This window comes from Erythrolamprus reginae, chromosome 2 (genome assembly GCF_031021105.1).
Source record: "Erythrolamprus reginae isolate rEryReg1 chromosome 2, rEryReg1.hap1, whole genome shotgun sequence".
Taxonomy (NCBI): domain Eukaryota; kingdom Metazoa; phylum Chordata; class Lepidosauria; order Squamata; family Dipsadidae; genus Erythrolamprus; species Erythrolamprus reginae.
The window spans coordinates 352,942,944-352,970,067 of NC_091951.1; the positions used below are offsets into that span (position 1 = coordinate 352,942,944).

The 27,124-nt window shown below is 45.6% G+C and overlaps 1 protein-coding gene across 2 annotated transcripts in view; it reads left to right on the forward strand.

The window, feature by feature from the left end:
* Positions 1-27,124, forward strand: part of NOL6 (nucleolar protein 6) — a 70,821-nt gene that overhangs the window by 37,237 nt on the left and 6,460 nt on the right. For both annotated transcript variants that reach the window (XM_070743655.1, XM_070743656.1), the window contains exons 22-24: positions 13,360-13,484; positions 16,144-16,233; positions 26,977-27,124. The exon at positions 26,977-27,124 is cut by the window's right edge and continues 53 nt beyond it. In XM_070743655.1, the coding sequence (XP_070599756.1) occupies positions 13,360-13,484; positions 16,144-16,233; positions 26,977-27,124 (363 nt within the window). The remainder of the gene's footprint in view (positions 1-13,359; positions 13,485-16,143; positions 16,234-26,976) is intronic.

Consider the following 27,124-nt stretch of genomic DNA (forward strand, 5'->3'; position numbering starts at 1 on the left):
TCTCTAATCTCGCAGCTCGTATCTCGAGTAGCTCGTAAGTAGAGCTGCTCGTATGTCGGGGTTCCACTGTACTAACATACACACACACACAAGCATACCATATATAAATTCAACGTGCCCAGGGGAAGATGTTTAGTTTCCCCATGCCTGACGGCAAAGGTGGGTTTTGAGGAGTTTACGGAAGGCAGGAAGAGTAGGGGCAGTCCTGATCTCCGGGGGGAGTTGGTTCCAGAGAGCCGGTGCCGCCACAGAGAAGGCTCTCCCCCTGGGGCCCGCCAACCGGCATTGTTTAGTTGACGGGACCCGGAGGAGGCCCACTCTGTGGGACCTAATCGGTCGCTGGGATTCGTGCGGCAGAAGGCGGTCTCGGAGATATTCTGGTCCGATGCCATGAAGGGCTTTAAAGGTCATAACCAACACTTTGAATTGTGACCGGAAACTGATCGGCAGCCAATGCAGACTGCGGAGTGATGGTGAAACATGGGCATACCTGGGTAAGCCCATGACTGCTCTCGCAGCTGCATTCTGCACGATCTGAAGTTTCCGAACACTTTTCAAAGGTAGCCCCATGTAGAGAGCATTACAGTAGTCGAACCTCGAGGTGATGAGGACATGAGTGATTGTGAGCAATGAGTCCCGGTCCAGGTAGGGCCGCAACTGGTGCACCAGGCGAACCTGGGCAAACGCCCCCCTCGCCACAGCTGAGAGATGTTGTTCTAATGTGAGCTGTGGATCGAGGAGGACGCCCAAGTTGCGGACCCTCTCTGAGGGGGTCAATAATTCCCCCCCCAGGGTAATGGACGGACAGATGGAGTTGTCCTTGGGAGGCAGAACCCACAGCCACTCCGTCTTATCCAGGTTGAGCTTGAGTCTGTTGACACCCATCCAGGCCCCAACAGCCTCCAGGCACCGGCACATCACTTCCACCGCTTCGCTGACTGGGCATGGGGTGGAGATGTAAAGCTGGGTATCATCCGCATATTGATGATACCTCACCCCATGTCCTTGGATGATCTCGCCCAGCGGTTTCATGTAGATGTTAAATAGCAGGGGGGAGAGGACCGACCCCTGAGGCACCCCACAAGGGAGAGACCTAGGAGCCGACCTCTGTCCCCCCACTAACACCGACTGCGACCGGCCAGAGAGGTAGGAGGAGAACCACTGAAGAACAGTGCCTCCCACTCCCAACCCCTCCAGCCGGCGCAGAAGGATACCATGGTCGATGGTATCGAAAGCCGCTGAGAGGTCAAGGAGCACCAGGACAGAGGACAAACCCCTGTCCCGGGCCCGCCAGAGATCATCCATCAACGCGACCAAAGCAGTTTCCGTGCTGTAACCGGGCCTGAAACCCGACTGCCGGGGACCTAGATAATCGGCTTCTTCCAAGGACCGCTGGAGCTGGAGTGCCACCACCTTCTCAACAACCTTCCCCATAAAGGGAAGGTTGGAGACTGGACGGTAGTTATTAAGCACAGCTGGGTCCAGGGAGGGCTTCTTGAGGAAGGGGCGCACAAGCGCTTCTTTATAGAGTGATGGAAAAACTCCCCTCCCCAAGGAAGCGTTGGTAATCTCCTGGGCCCAGCTCCGTGTCACCTCCCTGCTGGCCGAAACCAACCAGGAGGGACACGGATCCAGTAAACAGGTGGCGGAACTCACAGCTCCAATGGCCTTGTCCACTTCATCAGGTGTCACCAGATCAAACTCTTCCCAGACAGGTGGACAAGTACGTGCCCCAGTCACCTCGACTGACTCGTTGTCAGTCGACTCTGTTTTACAATTGGAGTCGAGGTCGGCCCGAATCCAAGCGACTTTATCAGCGAAAAACGTGTTAAAGTCCTCGGCACTACTCTGCAAGGGCTCCCCAACTCCCCCCTGATTAAGAAGGGAGCGGGTCACCCTAAACAGAGTGGCCGGGCGGGATTCCGCTGATGCAATCAAAGCGGCATGGTACGCGCATCTTGCCGCCTTGAGCGCCACTTTGTAAGTTAAAAGCTCTTATAAGTGTTCGATCAGATTCAGACCTACTCTTCCTCCATCGCTTCTCTAGACGTCTCTTCTGGCGTTTCAACTCCCGGAGCTCCTCGTTGAACCATGGAGCTCTACGGGGTCTAGCGCCACGGAGAGGTCGCAAAGGCGCAATCCGGTCAAGAGCCCCTGCTGCAGCCTCATTCCAGGCTTTCGCAAGAGACTCTGCCGAACTGTGGACAAGTGCCTCTGGAATAACCCCAAGCGCCGTCTGAAAGCCCTCTGGGTCCATCAGGCGTCTGGGGCGGAACATCTTAATTGGTTCCGCCTCCCTGCGGGGAAGGATTGGAGCCAGGAAGTCAAGCCGTAGTAGAAAATGGTCTGACCATGACAAAGGCACTGCTTCTAAGCCCCTTAGTCTCAGACCATTACTCAATTGCTCGGAAAGGAATACCATGTTGGGTGCGTGCCCCCCCTCATGAGTCGGACCCCGTACTACTTGAGTCAGGTCCATGGCTGTCATGGTGGCCATGAACTCCTGTGCCAACCCAGAGGTTTCGCCGAGTGACGGCAGGTTGAAGTCCCCCAAGACAATAAGTCTGGGGAACTCCACCGCCAACCCGGCTACCTCCTCGAGTAGCACAGGCAGGGCTTTTGACACGCAGCTGGGAGGCAGGTACGTGAGAAATAAGCCCACCTGAACCCCTAGGTCCAACTTCATCAAGAGTGACTCGCAACCCGCAATTTCCGGAGCAATGAGTCCACGTAGGCAAAGGCTCTCCCTGGCTATAATAGTCACTCCTCCCCCCCTTCCCTGGGGTCGAGGTTGATGCCATATCTGAAACCCAGCTGGGCAAATTTCAGAGAGAGGAACATCTCCCTCTGGGCCCAGCCAGGTTTCAGTAATACATGCCAGGTCGGCCTCCTCATCCAGGATCAAATCCCGGATGAGGAGAGCTTTATTTACCACCGACCTGGCATTAAGCAGCAGCAACCTGAGCCCAGGGCCAGAGTTACACTCATCACCAGTACCCAAGATTGGGCTCACGGAGCCAGAACAAGGGATCATTATTAAGCAACGGTCCCTCGTTCCCCTGGAACGGCTAACTCCGTGGCCCCCGCCATATCTGCCTCTCCCCAGCAACAAAGGAATATTCCGCCCCTCTGCCACCCCAGAGATCGGTGCCCCATCTCCTCCCGCCTCTTGAGCGTCAGGTGGGCCAAATCTACCATTCATACTCTTACCATTCATCTCATCCATCCCGTAGCCCCTCCCACCCCAGTCATCCCAGTCATACCAGCCATTTAACTCATGCACACAAGTAATTCTGTCCCAGTCATCCATTTAAATTAGAACCCCCAATACTAAAAATAGATTAAATTGATAACACTTTAAAACACTAATAAATATGTAAGAAATGCAATTCCCAGTTAATTAATTCATTAGTTAAATATTAAAACAGATAAAAAATATAAAAATATAAAAATAGCTAAGAATGGATGTATTAAGATGTATTAAAAATATATAAAAATATAGAAAAGGAGTCAGTCAGCAGTTCTTAAATTCTTAATTAGTTCTTAATTGGAAGTTCTGGATTATAACAGTGTTCAGGGTCCCAGGGGAATATCTCAGCCTGGTTAAAAGGAAGGATCTCTTCTTAATATTAGTCACCCCTTTTTCTGGCGCTATGATGTCTCCCAGGTCTCTTCTCAGTCTCTCAGTTCCATCACCAGTCTCTTGGCTCTCATAGGACCCTCGCCCCTCGCTGGTCACTCCTCGGTGGCCTCCGATGGCGTCGCTGATTTCCGAGCGACATTTCCAGTTCTCTGTCTGCCAGACCCGACTGCATGGCCTCCAAGAACTCTCTTTTCCACCTCGATATCGCTTCGACATCTCCCCCAGTCTCCACGCTCCTCTCACGGACCACCATCTCCTCTTCCTCGACAGCAATATCCAGTCTAATCTTTCCATGCCGGTCTTTTCACCCCGTAGAGCCTCCGACGCTTGGGCGCTCCCACCAAGCAGCTCACAAGCGTCCTTAGTTCATGGGGGGGGGGGGGGGGTCATTCCAGCAGCAGCACCTCCAACCAGCGTCACCTTCGCCTCTCGGTCCCGTCTCTCCTCGTTCTCTCCTCCCTTCAAGGCTCCACTTTTATCAGTATCAATCAATCTCTCCCCCCAGTCTCAGCTACAGCCTCCTGTTGTAATTAAGGGGAACCGCCATTTCCCCGCAGCCCAGCTGCTTCCTCCACAAAATCTCCGTGGCTGAAATAGATTGAACAAACGCCACGGAAAAGGGTGCAGCAAGATCTTTCCACGCTGAATAAAACAATCTCTGCTAAGCTCAGACAGCAGGCAGCGTGCTGCGGGGGTGTGAACAACAAGCTGTAAACAAGCTGTAAACCACAGGCGGCTCGACCAAATCCCGTGGCCATCGTTTCCGGAGCCCAGCCGACCGAGCCATAAACTCTGGGGGCAGAGAGAACACGGAGCACTAAGCAGAAAAGAGGGTTCCTTCTGAGCAGCAACTGCTCATCTTCCAAACCTGCAGAACCCCAAGTCCAATTTAGCTCCAATTTCCCATATTTTTGGTGTTATTTTGCCGTAGTCCGGAGGAGCAGCAACATCGCCTTCCTGCTTCCTCCTCCACCGGAACCGGAATATATTGTTTTTATTACTGTTGTGTGCCGCCCCGAGTCTTCGGAGAGAGGCAGCATACAAATCTAATAAATAATAATAATAATAATAATAATAATAATAATAATAATAATAGCAGCCAATAATGACACAGACTTAGTTATGCTGAATAAGTACTATTTACATATATACATAAAACAGAAACAATCCATAAACTGCACATAGCAAGTACTAATCAATACACACTCCCCCCTCAAGGCAAATACAAAAGTGAATGAGCAATTCAGCATCATTGTAGGAGAGAGTACTGGCGCCCTCTTATGGCGAACCAGCCAAAACTCTTAAAGTGATATTACTGCTTAAATATAAGAAACTACAATAAGCAGTTTAACATGGCAATCCCAAATAACCATGTATCATGTACTAACAGGAGTAACTGTGAGAGGGATTTTGGAGTCCGAGTGGACAACCACTGAAATAGGAGCCAGCCGTGTGTGGCAGCTGCCAAAAAAGCCAACACAGTTCTTGGCTGCATTAACAGGGGGAGAGAATCAAGATGACGTGAAGGGTTAATACCACTTTATAAGGCCACACTTGGAATACTGCATTCATTTTTGATCACCACAATGCAAAAAGGATGTGGAGAAGGACCAGGGGAGACATGATAGCAGTCTTCCAATATCTCAGTGGTTGCAGATAAGTAAGGTGGCATATAAATTTCTTTGTCCTCCTGCTGTTGTTTTTTCCCCCTGTTATTTATAAGCGCAAGCTACTTATACATAAATATCACACTCCCTTGTTGAGGATGTTCTCTAGTTGAGCCCGAGAATTTCTTGACCTTTTCGAGATTGAAGGCGAGGCTTTTCTCAACTGTATAAGTGATGGGAGGTGTAACTTGGGCTTATCGGCATATTTCAGTGTTCTGTCGAGCTCTCTGGTAGAATCCTCCCAAAAATTCACAGGTACAAATTTCAGACACACACACGTTTGAAAATTCAAAACAATGTTCTTTATAATGAAATTTCACTTAACCTAAGCCCTCTTTTTGTATAGCAAAGAGCCCTCGTCTCCAAACAAACTGGTAATTTGTACAAGTCCCTTATCAGTTCTGTGGTACTTAGCTTGCAGCTGTGAGGCAATTCACAGTCCTTCTTCTTTCACAAAGTGAAACACACTTTGCTCTGGTTTAGTTTCAAAGCGGGGGAAAATCAGCACACAAAAGGTCAAAGTCAGCAAAGCAGTCACGAAACACAACGATCAGATAATCCTCCACAATGGCCAAACCCACAGGCTGCTCTTTATAGCAGCCTCACTAATGACCACAGCCCCACCCAACCACAGGTGGCCTCATTTTCTTTGATAATAATCTCTCAATTGTTGCTGCCTATGCATCGCTCTCCACATGCGTGGCTGTATCATTAACTCTTGTTCTGAATCCAAGGAGGAGAGAGATAATTGATCTCCTTCTGAGCTGTCTGCCACACTCTCCTCCTCCCTGTCACTCATGTCTTCTTGGTCAGAGGAGCCTTCATCAGCAGATTCCACCAGGGGCAAAACAGGCCTGCAGCATGTGGATGTCTCCCCCACAACCACAGTCCTTGTGGCAGGAGCTGGGCCAGAGCTAACCACAACACTTCAGGGAGTAAACATCAATCAATGCAGTGGCGCCATAATCATTCTCCTTCAGCCAAAAACATTCAAGACCCAGCACTCAGCGAGAAAAGTCTTGCGCATCCATCGCAGCAGCGTTTATTCCTTTAGCATTCAGGTAGCGTATTACAGGGCGCACTTCACCCTTGGAGGGAAACGGAGTGAGGCTGCTCATCTCTAACCTTCCCCACAACGCCAGTCGATGATCTACTGACCCCTGGCTCTGCTCGCTCTCTTCCGCTGGCTTCCCGCTACGCGATAGTAACACCAATTTCCCCTGCAAACCTACCCTGCAAGAGCTACGGGCCTTGTAACCTTACTTCCCAGATAACTCTCTTAGTTTAACCACTGCGGTGATTCACATAACACCTGCGGCCAGAAAGATCGTAAACCCGGATAAGACGGAGTGGCTGTGGGTTTTGCCTCCCAAGGACAACTCCATCTGTCCATCCATTACCCTGGGGGGGGAATTATTGACCCCCTCAGAGAGGGTCCGCAACTTGGGCGTCCTCCTCGATCCACAGCTCACATTAGAACAACATCTCGCAGCTGTGGCGAGGGGGACGTTTGCCCAGGTTCGCCTGGTGCATCAGTTGCGGCCCTATCTGGACCGGGACTCACTGCTCACAGTCACTCATGCCCTCATCACCTCGAGGTTCGACTACTGTAACGCTCTCTACATGGGGCTACCTTTGAAAAGTGTTCGGAAACTCCAGATCGTGCAGAATGCAGCTGCGAGAGCAGTCATGGGCTTACCCAGGTATGCCCATGTTTCACCATCACTCCGCAGTCTGCACTGGCTGCCGATCAGTTTCCGGTCACAATTCAAAGTGTTGGTTATGACCTTTAAAGCCCTTCATGGCACTGGACCAGAATATCTCCGAGACCGCCTCCTGCCGCACGAATCCCAGCGACCAATTAGGTCCCACAGAGTGGGCCTTCTCCGGGTCCCGTCAACTAAGCAATGTCGGTTGGCGGGCCCCAGGGGAAGAGCCTTCTCTGTGGCGGCACCGGCCCTCTGGAACCAACTCCCCCCGGAGATTAGAACTGCCCCTACTCTTCCTGCCTTCTTAAAACCCACCTTTGCCGTCAGGCATGAGGGAATTGAAACATCCCCCCCCCTGGGCACGTTGAATTTATATATGGTATGCTTGTGTGTGAGTCTGTTAGTTTGTGGGGTTTTTTAAATCTTTAAAATTTTAAATTGTTGATTACTTACGATTTGTCTTTTTACATGTTGTGAGCCGCCCCGAGTCTTCGGAGAGGGGCGGCATACAAATCCAAGTAATAAATAAATAATAAATAATAAAAATGGGACAAAATTCACTTAACAACCTGTCTGGCTCGGCAATAGAAATGTTGGGTTTTGATTGTCGTCGTAAACCAAGGACTGACTACCCAATCAAAACAAGATCCAAAAAGTTCGTTTATTTTTCCTGTTTCTGGAAAAAAAGCAAAAGGTGAAAAAAAATAATAATCCCTAGATCTCTTTATTTTTTTTAATTAAAAGCAGCCAATTTCGCCCTGTCTTGCAGCTCCATCCTCACGGTGCACTTTTGACTAAGAGAGTCAAAACTTCCTCTTAAAGGGCAGAGTCCCGTTTCCAGCTCAAAAATCCTGTTTGGCCACTTGCCTTGCAGAACAAATAAAATAAATTCCCTGCCTGAGAAATTATCCTGAAAAATAAAACCGGATTAGATTTCTGAACGAACAGCCCTGCCTTTCGAGCTCAAAACAGATTTCTTTGCAGTATCAGCCTGAGAAAAACAAGACATTTATTATTATTATTATTATTATTATTATTATTATTATTATTAATTAAATGTGTATGCCGCCCCTTTCCGTAGACTCGGGGCGGCTCACAGCAGTAATAGAAAAAACAATGTAGAATACAAATCTAATAATTAAAACTAAAAACCCATAATTTAAAAAAATATGCACAGAACATACCATACATAAACAATATAGGCCTGTGGAAGTTATATCAGTTCCCCCATGCCTGACGACAGAGGTGGGTTTTAAGGAGTTTACGAAAGGCAAGGAGGGTGGGGGCAGTTCTAATCTCTGGGGGGAGCTGGTTCCAGAGGGTCGGGGCCACCACAGAGAAGGCTCTTCCCCTGGGGCCCGCCAAACGACATTGTTTAGTTGACGGGACCCGGAGAAGGCCAACTCTGTTGGACCTAACTGGTTGCTGGGATTCGTGCAGCAGAAGGCAGTCCCAGAGATATTCTGATCCGGTGCCATGAAGGGCTTTATAGGTCATAACCAACACTTTGAATTGTGACCGGAAACTGATCGGCAACCAATGCAGACTGCAGAGTGTTGGTGTAACATGGGCATATTTAGAGAAGCCCGTGATAGCTCTTGCAGCTGCATTCTGCACGGTCTGAAGCTTCCGAACACTTTTCAAAGGTAGCCCCATGTGGAGAGCGATACAGTAGTCGAACCTCGAGGTGATGAGGGCATGAGTGACTGTGAGCAGTGACTCCCGGTCCAAATAGGGCCACAACTGGTGCACCATGCGAACCTGGGCAAACGCCCCCCTCGCCACAGCTGAAAGAAAGAAGGTGAATGGACTAAAGTCCTACATGGTATCGGGCCAGAATACTTGCGGGACCCCCTTCTGCCGTATGAGTCCCAGCGACGGTTAAGCCCACAGAGTCGGCCTTCTCCAGGTTCCGTCAACTAGACAATGCCATTTGGCGGGGTCTGGGGGAAGAGCCTTCTCTGTGGGGGCCCCGGCCCTCTGGAATCAGCTCCCACCCTCCTGGCCTTCCGTAAGAGTATTAAGTTTCCTTTATGCCGCCAGGCATGGGGTGATTGGATCCTAAGCCGACGAATGTTGATATGGGCACGATTGATTTTTTTTTTTTTTAGCATAATGGGATTTTAGATTGTTGGTTTAGTTTTAAATTAATTGGATTTACCTATTGTATTCTGTTATTTTTATATGCTGTAAGCCGTTCAAAAAAATATAACACAAGGTCTTATTTTTGGCCTACCTATCGATCTACATCTATCTATCTATCTATCTATCTATCTATCTATCTATCTATCTATCTATCTATCTATCTATCTATCTATCTACCTACCTACCTACCTACCTACCTACCTACCTACCTACCTAACCTACCTCTCTCTCTCTCTCTCTCTCTCCCTACCTGCCTACCTATCGATCTACCCTCCCCCCTCTTTATCTATCTATCTATCCACCTACCTACTTTCCTTCCTACCTACCTACCCCTGTCTGTCTGTCTCTATCTACCTACCTACCTACCTACCTATCTATTTATCTGTCTGTCTGTCTGTCTGTCTGTCTCCAGTATCTATCATCCATCCAGGCATCCATCCTTCCACAGTCCTTCGGGAGTTGGGTGGCATAGAAATACATTAAATACAATTAATTTACATCTACTCCAAATGCTTCGGTCCCACTCCGACCAATTGGAGCGGCGCGGGAAATTCAACTGCATTACTTTTGTAATGCACCTTGTACAAATCATCTCTTTCTCATGACGATTCTGCCTTCTTGGCACTATTCATGGGACTTGTCTTCTGCCACAAAACTCCCAGCGACCAACCAGGGCCCACAGGGTCGGCCTTTTCCAGGTCCCATCAGCCAGACAATGCCGATTGGTGGGGCCACGTGGGAGGGCCTTCTCTATGGTGGCCCCGGCTCTATGGAACCAACTTGCCCCCACTCTCCTGCCGTTCCAAAAGGCTGTGAATACATAGCTCTGCCAGGGAGGCCTGAGGGCCATAGAACAAATACTTGGCCCCAGAAAGATGAATGTTATTGAATAAATGTTTGTTTGGGTTTTTTACGGGTTTATATTTTTGGGGTTACTTAATGTTACTTAAGTCTGCAGAGAGGGGCGGCATACAAATCTAATAAATAATAATAATAATAATAATAATAATAATAATAATAATAATAATAATAATAGTTTATATATTTTATTGCTTTATGCTGCCTATGAGTGTATGCCACCCAGAGTCCACATGGAATTTATTATTTATTTAATTTATTTATTATTTGGATTTGTATGCCGCCCCTCTCCACAGACTCGGGGCGGCTAACAAAAGCAGTAAACAGTAAATAACAAAATCCAAAATAAAAAAAAACAGTTAAAAACCCATTATATAAAAAACCAATCATACATACAGACATACCATGCATAAAATTGTAAAGGCCTAGGGGGAGTGTGTATCTCAGTTCCCCCATGCGTGGCGGCAGAGGTGGGTTTTAAGCAGCTTACGAAAGGCAAGGAGGGTGGGGGCAATTCTAATCTCTGGGGGGAGTTGGTTCCAGAGGGTTGGGGCCACCACAGAAAATGCTCTTCCTCTGGGTCCCGCCAAGCGACATTGTTTGGTTGACGGGACCCGGAGAAGACCCACTCTGTGTGACCTAACTGGTCGCTGGGATTCGTGCAGCAGAAGGCGGTCCCGGAGATAATCTGGTCCGGTGCCATGAAGGGCTTTAAAGGTCATAACCAACACTTTGAATTGTGACTGGAAACTGATCGGCAACCAATGCAGACTGCGGAGTGTTGGTGTGACATGGGCATATTTGGGAAAGCCCATGATTGCTCTCGCAGCTGCATTCTGCACGATCTGAAGTTTCCGAACACTCTTCAAAGGTTGCCCCATGTAGAGAGCATTACAGTAGTCGAGCCTCGAGGTGATGAGGGCATGAGTGACTGTGAGCAGCGACTCCCGGTCCAAATAGGGTCGCAACTGGTGCACCAGGCGAATTGGGCGGCTTAGAAGTTAATTAAATTAAATTAAATTTCTCGAGGCTCAGAGAGTCCAAGGTCTCAATCAGGAGGCCTTATTAAGACTTCAGCGATGCTCAGCTAAATGCGATAACCAGTTCTGGAACCCGGGGCAGTCCAAGTTAAGCAAAGCTGCCCTCCTTAGACGGATGCCATGGAAATCTGCGCCGTGCGAGGGATACATCAAAGCCCGATCTAGGCTGGGCCACTTTGCTTCTTCAACCAGATGCAGGCCCTCTGATTAAAATCCACCCCATTTAAATCTTTGCTGCCTAGAAATGCAAAACTTAGTGCCAGAAAAACCTGTTTTCTTTCCATCCTTTTGAGGGGGGTTTTCCCCTCCCAACACCTTTACCTTGTCATTGTCTTTTTTTTAATTAGTGTTGTATATTGCAATAAACAAAATGCAGAGAAGTCAGCAGTGTCACTACATAGAAACATAGAAGACTGACGGCAGAAAAAAGATCTCATGGTCCATCTAGTCTGCCCTTGTACTATTTCCTGTATTTTATCTTAGGATGGATCTATGTTTATCCCAGGCAGGTTTAAATTCAGTTACTGTGGATTTACTAACCACGTTTGCTGGGAGTTTGTTCCAAGCATCTACTCCTCTTTCAGTGAAATAATATTTTCTCACGTTGCTTCTGATCTTTTCCCCAACTAACCTCAGATTGTGTCCCCTTGTTCTTGGGTTCACTTTCCTAATAAAAACACTTCCCTCCTGGACTTATTTAACCCCTTAACATATTTAAATGTCCTCCTGTCCTCCCTTTCCCTTCTGTCCTCCAGACCAGTGATTTTCAACCTTTTTTGAGCTACGGCACATTTTTTAGATATACAAAATAATGGGGCACCTTGAGCGGGGGGGGGGGGGGGGGGCGCTAAAAAAAGTTTGAACGAAAAAAATTCTCTGTCTCTTCCTTTTGTTCTATTTCTCTCCCTCTTTCTCTTCCTTCCTCTCTCTCTCCAATCCATCCCTCTTTCTCTCTTCCTTCCTTCCTCTCTTTTTTGCTATTTCTATCTCTCCCTCCTTCCCTGCCTCTCTTTCTCTCTCTCTCTTGCTTTCTTTCTCTCTCTTTCTCTTTCTCTCTCTTTCTCTCTCTTGCTGAGCTTCGCGGCACACCTGACCATGTCTCGCGGCACACTGCTCTAGACTATACAGATTCATGAAGTCTTTCCTGATAAATTTTATGTGTAAGACCTTCCACTGTTTTTGTAGCCCGTCTTTGGACCCGTTCAATTTTATCCATATCTTTTTGTAGAAAACACTGAAAAATTATGGTGACCATCCCAAAGTTATCCATCAAGGCTACCGGGTTCTTTTTAACATATGTGGTGGACATGCATGGAAGCTCAAAAATTTTGGAGAGAGATTCAACATTGGATTCAGAAGATGTTGAAAAAGACTATTGAACTCAAACCAAAGATATTTCTTCTGGGCATCTTACTAGAGAATTTTAATAAAGAAGAAGCATACCTAATTATACACATGGTGACAGCAGCTAGAATAGTATATGCACAAAATTGGAAATTGAATAAGATACCAAATTGTGAGATTTTAAATTGTGCTGAAATGAATAGACTTACCTTTAAACTTTACCTTTAAGTTTAAAGTTAAGTTTATTCATTTCAGCACAATTTAATGATTTTGATTATTATAAACTTTGGGGAAAGTTTTATGAATGGATGGAAATTAAAAATGGTTAAAATTTAAAAATTATTAGAGATTATTATTATTATTAGAGATTAGGTGGTTAATGACGAAAAAATTGGAAATGGTGGTAGCAGATTCAAGATGTGTATATAAAGGCTAATGTGTTTTGCTATAAATGTTGGAGCTAGAGAACTTTAAGGTTATCAGATAAGGAAATTTTATATATATAGACAGATAGATATTGAAATATTAGTTTCTGATTTTTATTAATATTTTTTTATACTAACTTAGTGTAAATAGTGGAAAATTAAGGATAAGATTTGTTTAAATGGAAAATGAAATTTGTGATGCTCCTTAAAATGTTTTACACTATATGAAAGGGAAATGGCACATCATACATACATACATACATTATATCAGTGGTACACTCGTGTTTAAATATAAAAGCAATTTGGGAATGGGCAAATGGCACCTCCCCTAACTACTGCTTTATGTATGGTTTGATTGGGTTGTGTGATTATTTTATTAATAAGGGTTTTTAAATTGTGTTTTTAAATATTGGATTTGTACATTGTTATTATTGTTGTGAGCCACCCTGAGTCCTCGAATAATCTAATAAATTATTATTAATTATTATTATTATTCTGATTCGGTGACTTTTGGTTTTTTTCCTCCAGAGGCAGATTACGTCGCCATCAGAAGCCACTTCATGGAAGCCCGTCCACAACTCCCGGCCATGTTCATTGCTACCCCGAAAGACCAGAAAGTCTCCATGTGGACCAGAGAGAAGCCGTCCGCTCAGGTACATGGCCGCCTTACCTGGGCAGTCTCTTCCCTTCTCTAACTTCTCATTGTGGAATCATATCAGCGGTTGGATGCTTCCGTTACCTCTCTACATGGGGCGACCTTTGAAAAGTGTTTGGAAACTTCAGATCGTGCAGAACGCAGCCGCGAGAGCCATCGTGGGGTTTCCAAGATTCGCCCACGTTTCTACAACACTCCGTGGCCTGCATTGGCTGCCGATCGGTTTCCGGTCACAATTCAAAGTGTTGGTCATGACCTTTAAAGCCCTACATGGCATTGGACCAGAGTACCTCCGGAACTGCACGAATCCCAGCAACCGATAAGGTCCTACAGAGTTGGCCTTCTCCGGGTCCCGTCAACTAAACAATGTCGTTTGGCGGGCTCCAGGGGAAGAGCCTTCTCTGTGGCGGCCCCGGCCCTCTGGAATCAGCTTCCCCCGGAGATTAGAACTGCCCCCACCCTTCCTGTCTTTCGTAAACTACTTAAGACTCACTTATACCGCCAGGCATAGGGGAGTTGAGACACTTTTCCCCCAGGCTTTTTAATACTTTGTTTTATGTTTGGTATGAATGTTGCTGTTTGGTTTTTAAGTAATGATAGGGTTTTATATGTTTTTAATATTAGATTTGTTCCACTGTTATATTGTTTTTATTGCTGTTGTGAGCCGCCCCGAGTCTTTGGAGAGGGGCAGCATTCAAATCAAATCAAATCAAATCAAATCAAACAAACAAACAAACAAATAAATAATACCGCTTCACAGTGCTTTTACAGCCCCCTCTAAGCGGTTTACAGAGTAAGCACATTGCCTCCAACACTGGGTCCTCATTTGACCCACCAAGGAAGGAAGGAAGGAAGGAAAGAAAGAATAGCATGAGCAATAGCACTTAGACTTACAGGGGGTGGACAAAAAAATGGAAACACCTTGCAGCTCTTCCCTGGAATCCAGATTTGTGAAGCTCCCTCTGAACAGTTTTTGTGGAAACTGGGTTCTGTACGTGTCTATTGAGCTCTGCAGTGATTTTAGGAGCTGCAGTCTTGCGATGCGCTCTAACAATTCGTTTTAGAGTCCGACCGGTCTCTCTCAGACAACTTCGACTTTCGACCAGACCTGTGCTTGGCTGAGGACGTTTTCCCTTCTCTTTCAAAAGCAGTCATGACTTTTGAGACATGACCTCTTGAAAGGCCAAACATTTGGGCACTTTCTGTGACACGAGTGCCTGCCATTCGAGCACCAACCATTTGGCCTCTTTGAAAGTCTGAGAGGTCTGCCCTTTCTAGAAGGTTATAACCAATTTCCTTAAATTTCTGTTTTAAAAAAAGGTAGTTTAAAAAAACATGTCAAATAACAGAATTAAAAACAAATCAAACATTATGATGCCAAAAAGTCAAGTGTTTCCATTTTTATGTCTACCCCCTGTATATACAGCCCCCATTTTATCCTCCAAGGAAGGAAGGAAATATTTCCCTTGATTTGTCTTCACTTTCTTACCTGTGAGCTTTAGGTAGGGTCCCCTCGTCCTAGTATTGCGTGATAGAGAAAATATTTTTTTCTCTCCCCACCTTTTTTCTCCCCTGCATGATTTTATACCCTTCGATCAAGTCCCCCCTTAAACGCCGTCTTTCAAGGCTGAAGAGACCAAGGCCTTGCAACCTGGTTTCCTAAGGGAGGGGCTCCATTCCCTTGATCGTTCTTGTTGCTTAATCCGGCTTTAAATAAAATTTGGCCTGGTTCTCCCCCCCAAAATAAAAAAAAAATAAATCAGCTCTCACAACCTCTTCTGGAAGGAGGGAGGGAAAGGAGGAAGAGAAGGATAGAAGGAGGGAGGAGGAGGGAAGAGGAGGAGAATGGGAGAGAAGAGGAAGAGGAGGATGGGTGAGAGGAGGAAGAGAAGGGAGGAGGAATAGGAGGATAGAAGGAGGGAGGAGAAGGGAGGAGGAGGAGGATGGGAGAGAGGAGGAAGTAGAGGAAGAGGAGGAATGAGGGAAATGAGGAAGAGGAGGATGAAAGAAGGTGGGAGGAAAAGGGAGGAGGATGGGAGAGAAGGGAGGAGGAGGAGGAGAGAATGGTCTTCCGGGGTCCTTGGTGTTCTCTGAGCTTGGTGGTTTTAATTAAACCAATTAATTGAATTTATATGCCGCCCACTCTCTGAGGACATTTTTCCTGCCGACCTTTCGTGACCCATCTAGGTAACATCATCAGTGCTAGGAGGCTTTTCAGGGAGGAGGAAGAGGACTGTAAGGACTTTGGTGTTTTCTGAGTTTGATGGTTTTATTGCAGACGGTTCCCGACCCATCTAGGTAACATCAGCAGTGCTACCTAACTGGGTCATGCGAATGTCAGAGACCTCACAGTTCAACTCTGAGCTCCTTATATTGTCTTCTGTCGCCACCAAACTTTCAATCCAGTGCTCAGAGCTGAGAGCTGAGATAAAAGTCCTCGGGTTATGACGGGACTGAAATTCCCATCGCCAGGGATGCCAGAAATGTTACAACTCTGAAAAATAGTCCTCAGTCATTTTTTTCCAGTACCGTGAATGGTCACTAAATGAACTGTTGTAAGTTGAGGACTACCTGGACTGAAAAAAGTGACTCATGACCATATACTTGCCTTGCCTGGTTGACCTCTTCTTAAAGGTGCTTCCTCTTCCTTTCCCCAGATCCTCCAGCGCCTCCTTGTCCTGGCCCAAGAGGCCCTTCAGGTGTTGGAGAAGCAGCTGATGGACCCTCTGGGAACCCAGGACGTGAAGGTGAGTTGAGGAGAAGGCCAGAGGTCCTCTTCACCAGAGGTGGACCACCTCAGGATGGTCATCTCCTCCTTTGAAATCTCTTCTTATCACCCAAGCTGTGGGAAATCTCAATGGTGCAGCTTGCCAGGGTCAACTCTCTACAGTCCCTATAGTCCCTGTGGCTAACTCCTCACTATCAACTCCTCACTGCCAACTCTTCATGCTCAACTGATCATGCTCAACTTCCCATGTCCAAATCAACATGGCCAACTCCCCATGGCCAACTTGCCATGCTCAACTCTCCATAGTCAACTCCCTACGGCCAACTCCCCATGGTCAGCTCCCCATGGTCAACTCCTCATGATCGAGTCTTCGGAGAAGGGCGGCATACAAATCTAATAAATTATTATTATTATTATTATTATTATTATTATTATTATTATTATTATCAACTCACCAAGGCCAACTCACGATGGCCAACTCCTCTTGGTCAACTGCCCATGACCAAGGTACCAAAGCCAACTAATCATGGCCAACTCCCCATGGTTAACCTCTCATGGCCAAATCTTTATGGTCAACTCCCTATGGCCAACTCCCCAAGGCCAACTGATCATGGCCAACTCACCAGTTGCGGCCCTATTTGGACCGGGAGTCACTGCTCACAGTCACCCATGCCGTCATCACCTCAAGGCTCGACTACTGTAACGCTCTCTACATGGGGCTACCTTTGAAAAGTGTTCGGAAACTTCAGGTCGTGCAGAATGCAGCTGCGAGAGCAATCATGGGCTTCCCCAAATATGCCCATGTCACACCAACACTCCGCAGTCTGCATTGGTTGCCGATCAATTTCCAGGCACAATTCAAAGTGTTGGTTATGACCTATAAAGCCCTTCATGGCATCGGACCAGAATATCTCCGGGACCGCCTTCTGCCGCACAAATCCCAGCGACCAGTTAGGTCCCACAGAGTTGGCCTTCTCCGGGTCCTGTCAACTAAACAATGTCGTTTGGTGGGACCCAGGGGAAGAGCCTTCTCTGTGGCGGCCCAGGCCCTCTGGAACCAACTCCCCCCAGAGATTAGAATTGCCCCCACCCTCCTTGCCTTTCCTGAGCTCCTTAAAACCCACCTCTGTCGTCAGGCATGGGGGAACTGAGATTCTCTTCCCCGTAGGCCTATACAATTTATGCATGGTATGTTTGTGTGTATGTTTGGTTTTTAAATTAGGGTCTTTTAAATTATTTTAAATATTAGATTTGTTATATGTTGTTTCACTATTGTTGTTAGCTGTCCCGAGTCTACGGAAAGGGGCGGCGTACAAATCTAATTAAAAAACAAAAACAAAAACTCTACATAGCCAACTCCCCATGGTCAACTCACCAAGGCCAATTTGCCACGATCAACTCCCCCTGGTCAAGTCCCCACAGCCAACTCACCGCAAGCAATTGAAGAATTCAATTTAATTGTTTAAAATAAATGTTTAAAAACCATTTTCCATTCTTGATTGATTCTGTTGCCCCGTTTCTTTGATATTAGCACAACTCTTGTTCTACAGCCCTTTGCCCTATGGTAAATTGGCCACGTGAGCTGGCCATGGTGAATTGGCCACGGGCAAATTGTCCTGGCTCCAGGGGAAACCCTTTAGAAATACGACTCAAGTCTCAAAAGGTTTTTGACACACTCAAGCATTGGGCCCTATCGAATGAAATGCAGTGCAGTGGTGAGAACAGTGAGGTTTTACACAAACAACTGCCAAGATTCACGTCCCATCTGCGGCAGAAAAAGGTCGTTAAAATGGAGCAAAACTCAGTGACTGACTGTCCCGCTTAGCAACCTGAAATTTTGGGTTCAATTGCTGTCATAGGTCGAGAACTGACCGGGAGAAATTTGTACATAGAAACATAGAAGTCTGACGGCAGAAAAAGACCTCATGGTCCATCTAGTCTGCCCTTATACTATTTCCTGTATTTTATCTTATGATGGATCTATGTTTATCCCAGGCATGTTTAAATTCAGTTACTGTGGATTTACCAACCACGTCTACTGGAAGTTTGTTCCAAGGATCTACTACTCTTTCAGTGAAATAATATTTTCTCACATTGCTTTTGATCTTTCCCCCAACTAACTTCAGATTGTGTCCCCTTGTTCTTGTGTTCACTTTCCTATTAAAAACACTTCCCTCCTGGACCTTATTTAACCCTTTAATATATTTAAATGTTTCGATCATGTCCCCCCTTTTCCTTCTGTCCTCCAGGCTATACAGATTGAGTTCATGAAGTCTTTCCTGATACATTTTATGCTTAAGACCTTCCACCATAGTTCCCTCTAAGCTGAGCAGTGAGCAATCGCTCACTTAAAAATCATCATCAACTCAGAGTTTTCCAAACCTGCCCAGAAGCTGAGAGGGAAAGAGTGAGAGGGAAGGAGAGAGAGAGGAAGAGAGAGAAACAGATAGAAAAAAGAGAGGTAGGAAAAGAGAAAGAAAATCAAAATCTAGTTTGAAACTAGCTCAACTATTTAAGTGGCATTTTGATATTGATAGAGTTGCCCTATTATGAGCTCACTGTTATAGACACACAGTACAGTATTTTATTTTGAAATTCTCTCAGGCAAAACAGGGTGGGTTTTCTATTTGTTTGTTTGTTTGTTTGTTTGTTTATTTATTTATTTATTTATTATTTCTGTGCCGCCCAGTCCCGAAGGGACTGCCGCTCAGACACTATACTTTTCCGCCCACCCCCCAAAAAAATTAGAGGGAACACTGCCTTCCGCCATTCTTGTAGCCTGTCTTTGGACCCGTTCAATTTTGTCAATATCTTTTTGTAGGTGAGGTCTCCAGAACTGAACACAGTATTCCAAATGTGGTCTCACCAGCGCTCTATATAAGGGGATCATAATCTCCCTCTTCCTGCTTGTGATACCTCTAGCTATACAGCCAAGCATCCTGCTTGCTTTTCCTACTGCCTGACCACACTGCTCACCCATTTGGAGACTGTCAGAAATCACTACCCCTGAATCCTTCTCTTCTGAAGTTTTTGCTAACACAGGACTGCCAATGCAATACTCAGATTGAGGATTCCTTTCCCCCAAGTGCATTATTTTACATTTGGAAACATTAAACTGCAGTTTCCATTGCTTTGACCATTTATCTAGTAAAGCTAAATCATTTACCATATTACAGACCCCTCCAGGAATATCAACCCTATTGCACACTTTAGAGTCATCGGCAAATAGGCAAACCTTCCCTACCAAACCTTCCCCTATGTCACTCACAAATATATTAAAACATGTATTTCTTCATCACATGGGCTATCTGTGGTCTGAGTGGCACCTGTGTGTATTTGTGTGTATATGTGTGTGAATGTTCCACAAACAGAAGAAATGTTTGCAAAATGCAAACACACAGCAATGGCTTTGATTTAATTTAATTTAAAGTTAATTAAAATCCGATTACAGTAATGAATTATGTTTATGTATTCCCGTTGACGTATTCAATAGTAAGCTGTGAGCGATGCTCTTTGTAGATTCACTTCTTGAAACCCCGACGGTACCTTCTTGCCATCCAAACAGGCCCAGTGATATTAATCACAATCTCTACTTGCCAACTTGGTTAATTAAGGCTGCTGTTTCCATTTCAGCTGTTGGCATAAAGATTCAGAACAATATAAAATAATCTACATAAATAAAAATGGAAATGTTCGTTTGTTCAAAATCTTAAATCTCCGAAAGTCCTTCACCAATTGCTTTGAAATTTGGACATAGCGTTGCGTTCGAATACGTGCGTCCTTTTACGTACCTATATTGTGTAGATGTCACACCTGTGGCAGGTAAAAATGGGGTTGCTTGGCATTGAGGCTGGTGAAAAAGATAGGAGCCGTGTTTGGATTGGCTGGTGATAATTTGAACTAATGAGAATGGTCCGTTTATATGGAGTTAGCTAAGAGAGACCACATGTGGAATAATACTGTGTTCAGTTCTGGAGACCTCACCTGCAAAAAAAAAGATATTGATCAAAATGAACGGGTCCAAAGACGGGCTACAGAGAGGGGCGGAGAGGGGAGGCATACAAATCTAATAAATAATAATAATAATAATAATAATAATAATAATAATAATAATTATTATTATTATTATTATTATTATTATTATTACAAAAATGGTGGAAGGTCTTAAGCATAAAACGTATCAGGAAAGACTGAATGAACTCAATCTGTATAGTCTGGAGGACAGAAGGAAAAGGGGGGGACATGATCGAAACATTTAAATATGTCAAAGGGTTAAATAAGGTTCAGGAGGGAAGTGTTTTTCATAGGAAAGTGAACCCAAGAACAAGGGGACACAATCTGAGGTCAGTTGGGGGAAAGATCAGAAGCAACATGAGAAAATATTATTTGACTGAAAGAGTTGTAGATGCTTGGAACAAACTTCCAGCAGACGTGGTCGGTAAATCCACAGTCGCTGAATTGAAACATGCCTGGGATAAACACAGATCCATCTGAAGATAAAATGTAGGAAATAGTACAAGGACAGACTAGATGCCGTCAATCTTCTGTGTTTCTATGGTTCTTTTTCCCAAACTCCAAACCGTGAGCCCGAGAGAATGGCGCTGCTAGTTCCTTTGGGGCCAGAGTGAGGAGGGAGATGTCAGAACTTGCTAAAGAGCAGCAATGTGTGACTCAGCCCCACATGCGATTTGTGGTTAATTTATGAGGCTGGTCTCATATTTTGATTTTTTCCCCTCCCTTTTGTTTTTCCCCATGAGAATTGCTTAATGGCAACTGGGAGGGTGGGGCCTTTTCTGCTCTTTCCTGCCCAACGTCCATTAAGCAAAATTTAATCCTTAAAAGCTTTTTTGGGGGAGGGTTGGTGGCTCTGGAATTCTGGGAGTTGAAGTCCAAATATCTTCAAGTTGCCAAGGTTGGGAAACACTGATATAGAGGAACTTGCCATCCCCATCAGTAGACAGAAAGTGGCTTGGTTTGTACGGATCTCAGGTTTGTTTGTGAGTGCTTGGTGCGATCTGAGCTTGGTCGGGGTTGGTTGTTATTTATTTATTTTGCAGACCTTTCGTTACCCAGCTAGGGAACATCATCAGTGCTAGAAGTGAGTTGGGTTTGTGGGGAGGAAGCGGAGGAGAACTGTGGGGTCCTTATTGCTCTCTAATCTTCATTGTTTTCTTGTAGACATTTCATGATATAACTAAGTAAAACTGTAAAAGCACTATAGAATAGAACAGAACAGAATAATAACAGGAATAATAGAATAATAGGAAAGTGAACCCGAGAACAAGGGGGCCCAATCTGAGGTTAGTTGGGGGAAAGATCAGAAGCAAAGTGAGAAAATATGATTTGACTGAAAGAGTAGTAGATGCTTGGAACAAACATCCAGCAGATGTGGTTGGTAAATCCACAGTCACTGAATTGAAACATGCCTGGGATAAACATAGATCCATCCTAAGATAAAATACAAGAAATAGTATAAGGGCAGACTAGATGGACCATGAGGTCTTTTTCTGCTGTCAATCTTCTAGGTTTCTATGGATATAGGGTCTCCTGGCTTGGGAGGGTGGGGGGTTGGTCTAGAACAGAGGTCCCCAACCGCCGGTCCGGGGACCGGGCCCGGGCCGTTGGGGTTTTCCAGCCGGTCCGCGGCACCGCTGCCCTCCCGGCAGAGGACATTATGCAGGACAGGGTGGGGCGTCGGCAGGGCGGGGAGAATCAGGAGGCTCCTTTGGCGGCTGGGGGCTGCCTGGCTTTGTGATTTTGGCTGGGGGGGAGTTAGGAAGGTCCTACTTCTCCCCCCCCAGCCAAAAACTCAAAGCCTATCTGCTGGATACGGGCGATGACCGGGACGAGCGGCGCCAAAGCCGGTGGCTGTGGCAACTGCTGCAAGAGGCTTCCGCGCCGCTCTGTCCCACTCATCGCCCGTATCCAGCAGATAGGCTTTGAGTTTTTGGCTGGGGGGGGACTTAGGAAGGTCCTACTTCTCCCCCCCCAGCCAAAAACTCAAAGCCTATCTGCTGGATACGGGCGATGAGCGGGACGAGCGGCGCCGAAGCCGGTGGCCGTGGCAGCTGCTGCAAGAGGCTTCCGCGCCGCTCTGTCCCACTCATCGCCCGTATCCAGCAGATAGGCTTTGAATTTTTGGCTGGGGGGGGGAGAAGTAGGACCTTCCTAACTCCCCCCCCAGCCAAAATCACAAAGCCAGGCAGCCCCCAGCCGCCAAAGGAGCCTCCTGATTCTCCCCACCCTGTGGAGAAGTGTGGAGGGCTGCGTCACTAAGCTCCACCCCTCCATAACCCCACCCCAATTTGACCAAAGCCCCCCCCCACCGGGCCGTGGAAAACTGGTCTAGCTTAAAGCCGGTCCCTGGTGCAAAAAACATTGGGGACCTCTGGTCTAGAAGACCTCCAAGGTCCCTTTCCATCCATACGGTGCCACGATGATAATTTTTGTGGTCCGATGACCCTGAGCATGGTGGCATTATGCACCAGAGAGGTTGTGTTTGCCAGTGGCTCTCGGAAAGTCCTTTCAGCCCGCGGGTGAATGTCAGTTTATTTAAGGCCTTAAGTCTCTCAGATCAGCTCCTTTTGATAAGGCCCTGCCACCGCTAATCTTATTGTTATGGAATGCTGGTGCGTGACGTTGTTTTCACGGCCTTGTGTTCTTGTGGTATGTTCAACGGCAGGAGGGAATTTGGCACAAGGAATGGATCAGGTTGTGGTTGAAGTCTGGCCGTGAACTTTGGAAATATGGGTAATGGGTCGTTTGCAGCCTGATCGTACGGTTGTGATAATTTAGTTTTGTCTCGTTAGATCTGCATTCAGTACTCCACAAGGACACAGTGGAAACAGAATTTTAGAAATGTCTGTGAATTTATTAAAAAGAAAAAACCTGAAATATCACATTCGGCATAAGGATTCAGGGCCTTTGCAACCATACTTTCTCTCTCTCATTTCTCTCTCTCTCTCTCTCCTACCCCCTCTCTTTCTCTCTCTAGATAGATGGATGGAAGATAGATAGTTAGATAGAAAGATAGATAGATAGATAGATAAATAGATAGATAGAGTGATAGATAGATAGATAGATAGATCGATAGATAGATGATTATAGATAGATAGATAGATAGATAGATAGATAGATAGATAGATAGATAGAGTGGTAGATAGATAGATATATATCTGATAGGTAGGTAGGTAGGTAGGTAGGTAGGTAGATAGATAGATAGATAGATAGATAGATAGATAGATAGATAGATAGATAGATAGATAGATATCTGATAGATGGATGGATGGATGATAGAGGATTTTCTTTCCTGGTCAGCAACTCTCAAAAACTGAGTTCTGAGATAGTGGGAAACCATGTTAGATAGATAGATGATAGATAGGTGGATAGGTAGGTAGGTGCATAGATGGATGGATGGTTAGATGGATAGATAGATAGGTAGATTGTAGATGGATGGATGATGAATGGATGATAGATAGGGGTCAGTCTTTGTCAAGTGGACCAGGTGACATAACCCAGAGAGAGAGAGAGAGAGAGAGAGAGAGAGAGAGAGAGAGAGAGAGAGAGAGAGAGAGAGAGAGAGATTTAAAAAACCTAATGCATTAATTTGTTGTTGTTGTTGTTATTATTATTATTATTACTATTATTTTCTAGATAAGAACGGGTGTCCAAGATTTTTTTTGCCTCTTCTTAAGAACCATTTTTTACTTAAGATCCCGAGCCCTGAAAAATTTCCTGGGAAATTTGAGAGCGGCACGAAGGCCCGGCCAGTTTCCTACCATTCCCCCTTTAATCCCGGCTATCTCGGGCTTTTCCGGGCTGCCAGAGGAGCCTTTTGGTGGTGCTTAAGGAGGCTTTGGCAGTCCAGAGCGAACAAAGCATTTTCCTTTCTCTGGGTGTTTGGAGAGGGAATAAATCTCTGCCAGCGCCCAGAGAAAAGAAACGCTCCCTGTGCTCTGGGCAGCGACTGTCCTCCTTCTCTTCTTCCTCTTCTTCCTCCTCCTCCGCCTCCTCCCACCCAAATTCTGAGCTTTTATTTTTTTCCTAATGGGTCTACACGCATTATTTGCTTTTACATTGATTCGTACGGGAAAAATTGCTTCTACTTACAAACTTTTACATAGAATCTCCAATGACCTACGCCAGGGTCCTCTTTGTGGACTTCAGTTCAGCATTCAATACCATCGTACCGGACATTCTCTTAACCAAACTAAATCAGCTAGTGGTACCTGAACACACTTGTAAGTGGATCTCAAGCTTCCTAACAGACAGGAAGCAGCAGGTGAAGCTAGGAAACATCACATCAGATATATGTACAATTAGCACAGGTGCCCCCCAAGGCTGTGTACTCTCACCACTTCTCTTCTCTCTATACACTAATGACTGCATCTCCTACGATCCATCTGTTAAACTACTGAAGTTTGCAGATGATACAACAGTGATCGGACTAATTCGAGACAATGATGAATCCGCATATAGACGGGAAGTTGAACAACTATCCTTGTGGTGTGACCAGAACAATCTAGAACTGAACACACTCAAAACCGTAGAAATGGTGGTAGACTTTAAGAGAAACCCTCCCACCCTTCCACCTCTCACAATACTAGACAACACAGTATCAACAGTAGAGACCTTCAAATTTCTAGGTTCCATCATATCTCAAGATCTAAAATGGTCACCTAACATCAAAAACATCATCAAAAAAGCACAACAAAGAATGTTCTTTCTGCGCCAGCTCAGGAAGCTCAAACTGCCCAAGGAGCTGCTGATTCAGTTCTACAGAGGAATCGTTGAGTCTGTCATCTGCACCTCTACAACTGTCTGGTTTGGTGCTGCAACCCAATAGGATCGACACAGACTTCAGAGGAGAATCAGAACTGCAGAAAAAACAATGGCTGCCAACCTGCCTTCCATTGAGGACCTGTATACTGCACGAGTAAAAAAGAGGGCGGGGAAAATATTTACTGACCACTCACATCCTGGACACAAACTATTTCAACTCCGACCCTCAAAACGTCGCTACAGAGCCCTGCACACCAAGACAACTAGACCGAAGAACAATTTTTTCCCGAACGCCATCACTCTACTAAACAAATAATTCCCTCAACACTGTCAGACTTTCTACTAAATCTGCACTTCTATTCTACTAGTTTTTCTCATCATTCCTATCACCCATTTCCTCCCATGTTGACTGTATGACTGTAACTTGTTGCGTATACCCTAAGATTTTTTATTAATATTGCTTCTTCATTGCTTATTTGACCCCTATGACAATCATTAAGTGTTGTACCACATGATTCTTGATAAATGTATATTTTATTTTATGTACGCTGAGAGCATATGCACCAAGACAAATTCCTTGTGTGCCCAATCACACTTGGCCAATAAAAATTCTATTCTATTCTATTCTAGAAACATAGAAGTCTGACGGCATAAAAAGACCTCATGGTCCATCTAGTCTGCCCTTATACTATTTTCTGTATTTTATCTTAGGATGGATCTATGTTTATCCCAGGCAGGTTTAAATTCAGTTACTGTACTGTGGATTTATCTACCATGTCTGCTGGAAGTTTGTTCCAAGGATCTACTACTCTTTCAGTAAAATAATATTTTCTCATGTTGCTTTTTATCTTTCCCCCAACTAACTTCACATTGTGTCCCCTTGTTCTTGTGTCCTATTAAAAACACTTCCCTCCTGAACCTTATTTAACCCTTTAACATACTTAAATGTTTCGATCATGTCCCCCCTTTCCCTTCTGTCCTCCAGACTATACAGATTGAGTTCATGAAGTCTTTCCTGGTATGTTTTATGCTTAAGACCTTCCACCATTCTTGTAGCCCGTCTTTGGACCCGTTCAATTTTGTCAATATCCTTTTGTAGGTGAGGTCTCCAGAACTGAACACAGTATTCCAAATGTGGTCTCACCAGCGCTCTATATAAGGGATCACAATCTTCCTCTTCCTGCTTGTTATACCTCTAGCTATGCAGCGAAGCATCCTACTTGCTTTTCCTACCGCCCGCCCACACTGTTCACCCATTTTGAGACTGTCAGAAATCACGACCCCTAAATCCTTCTCTTCTGAAGTTTTTGCTAACACAGAACTGCCAATGCAATACTCAGATTAAGGATTCCTTTTGCCCAAGTACATCATTTTAGATTTGGAAACATTAAACTGCAGTTTCCATTGCTTTGACTATTTATCTAGTAAAGCTAAATCTTAACTTTTCTACTTAAAAACCTGGTCACGGGATGAATTAAGTTGTTAAGTAGAGGTACCACTGTACTGTACTTTTTGGTGTATAAGACGACACACCTTTTCCCTCCCTAAAAGAGGCTGAAAATTCAGGTGTGTCTTATACTCTGAATGTAGCTTTTCCCCCCCTAACTAAGTGCTAACAATCTTCCCAGCTCTTCCCTTGCAGGCTCTTTCATTGTTACTCTTTGGGAAGAATGTTTTCCAAGCAAACCGGAAGTCAGTTTTTCTTAATTTCCGATTTGCCCAGTTGGCTGTTTTTTCACCATCTCGGGCTTCATTTGCAGGGGTGGGGGTGAGGGTTGTGCACATGTGCAGGGGCAGTGTGTGTGTGAGTGTGAATGGATGTGGGCATGTGCGCATGCGCTAGTGCACCCACACACCCTTTTGCCACGCAAACAAACAAACAAAAGCTTCACCATCACTGGACTACAGGACTTGTGAGGTTCCCCCTCAGGCTCCGTGATTCCCACCTGCTGACGGTAAAACCGTGTCTCCTCTCTTGCAGATGGCCTTCCGGCCTCCCTTGGACCTTTATGATGTCCTCATCCACCTGAACCCCAAGCAGATTCCCAGGCACCTGGAGGCCGTGGACCGGCCCACCGCCTGCTTCCACCGGGGGATGTTGAAGAGCACCAGTACCACAAAAACCATCT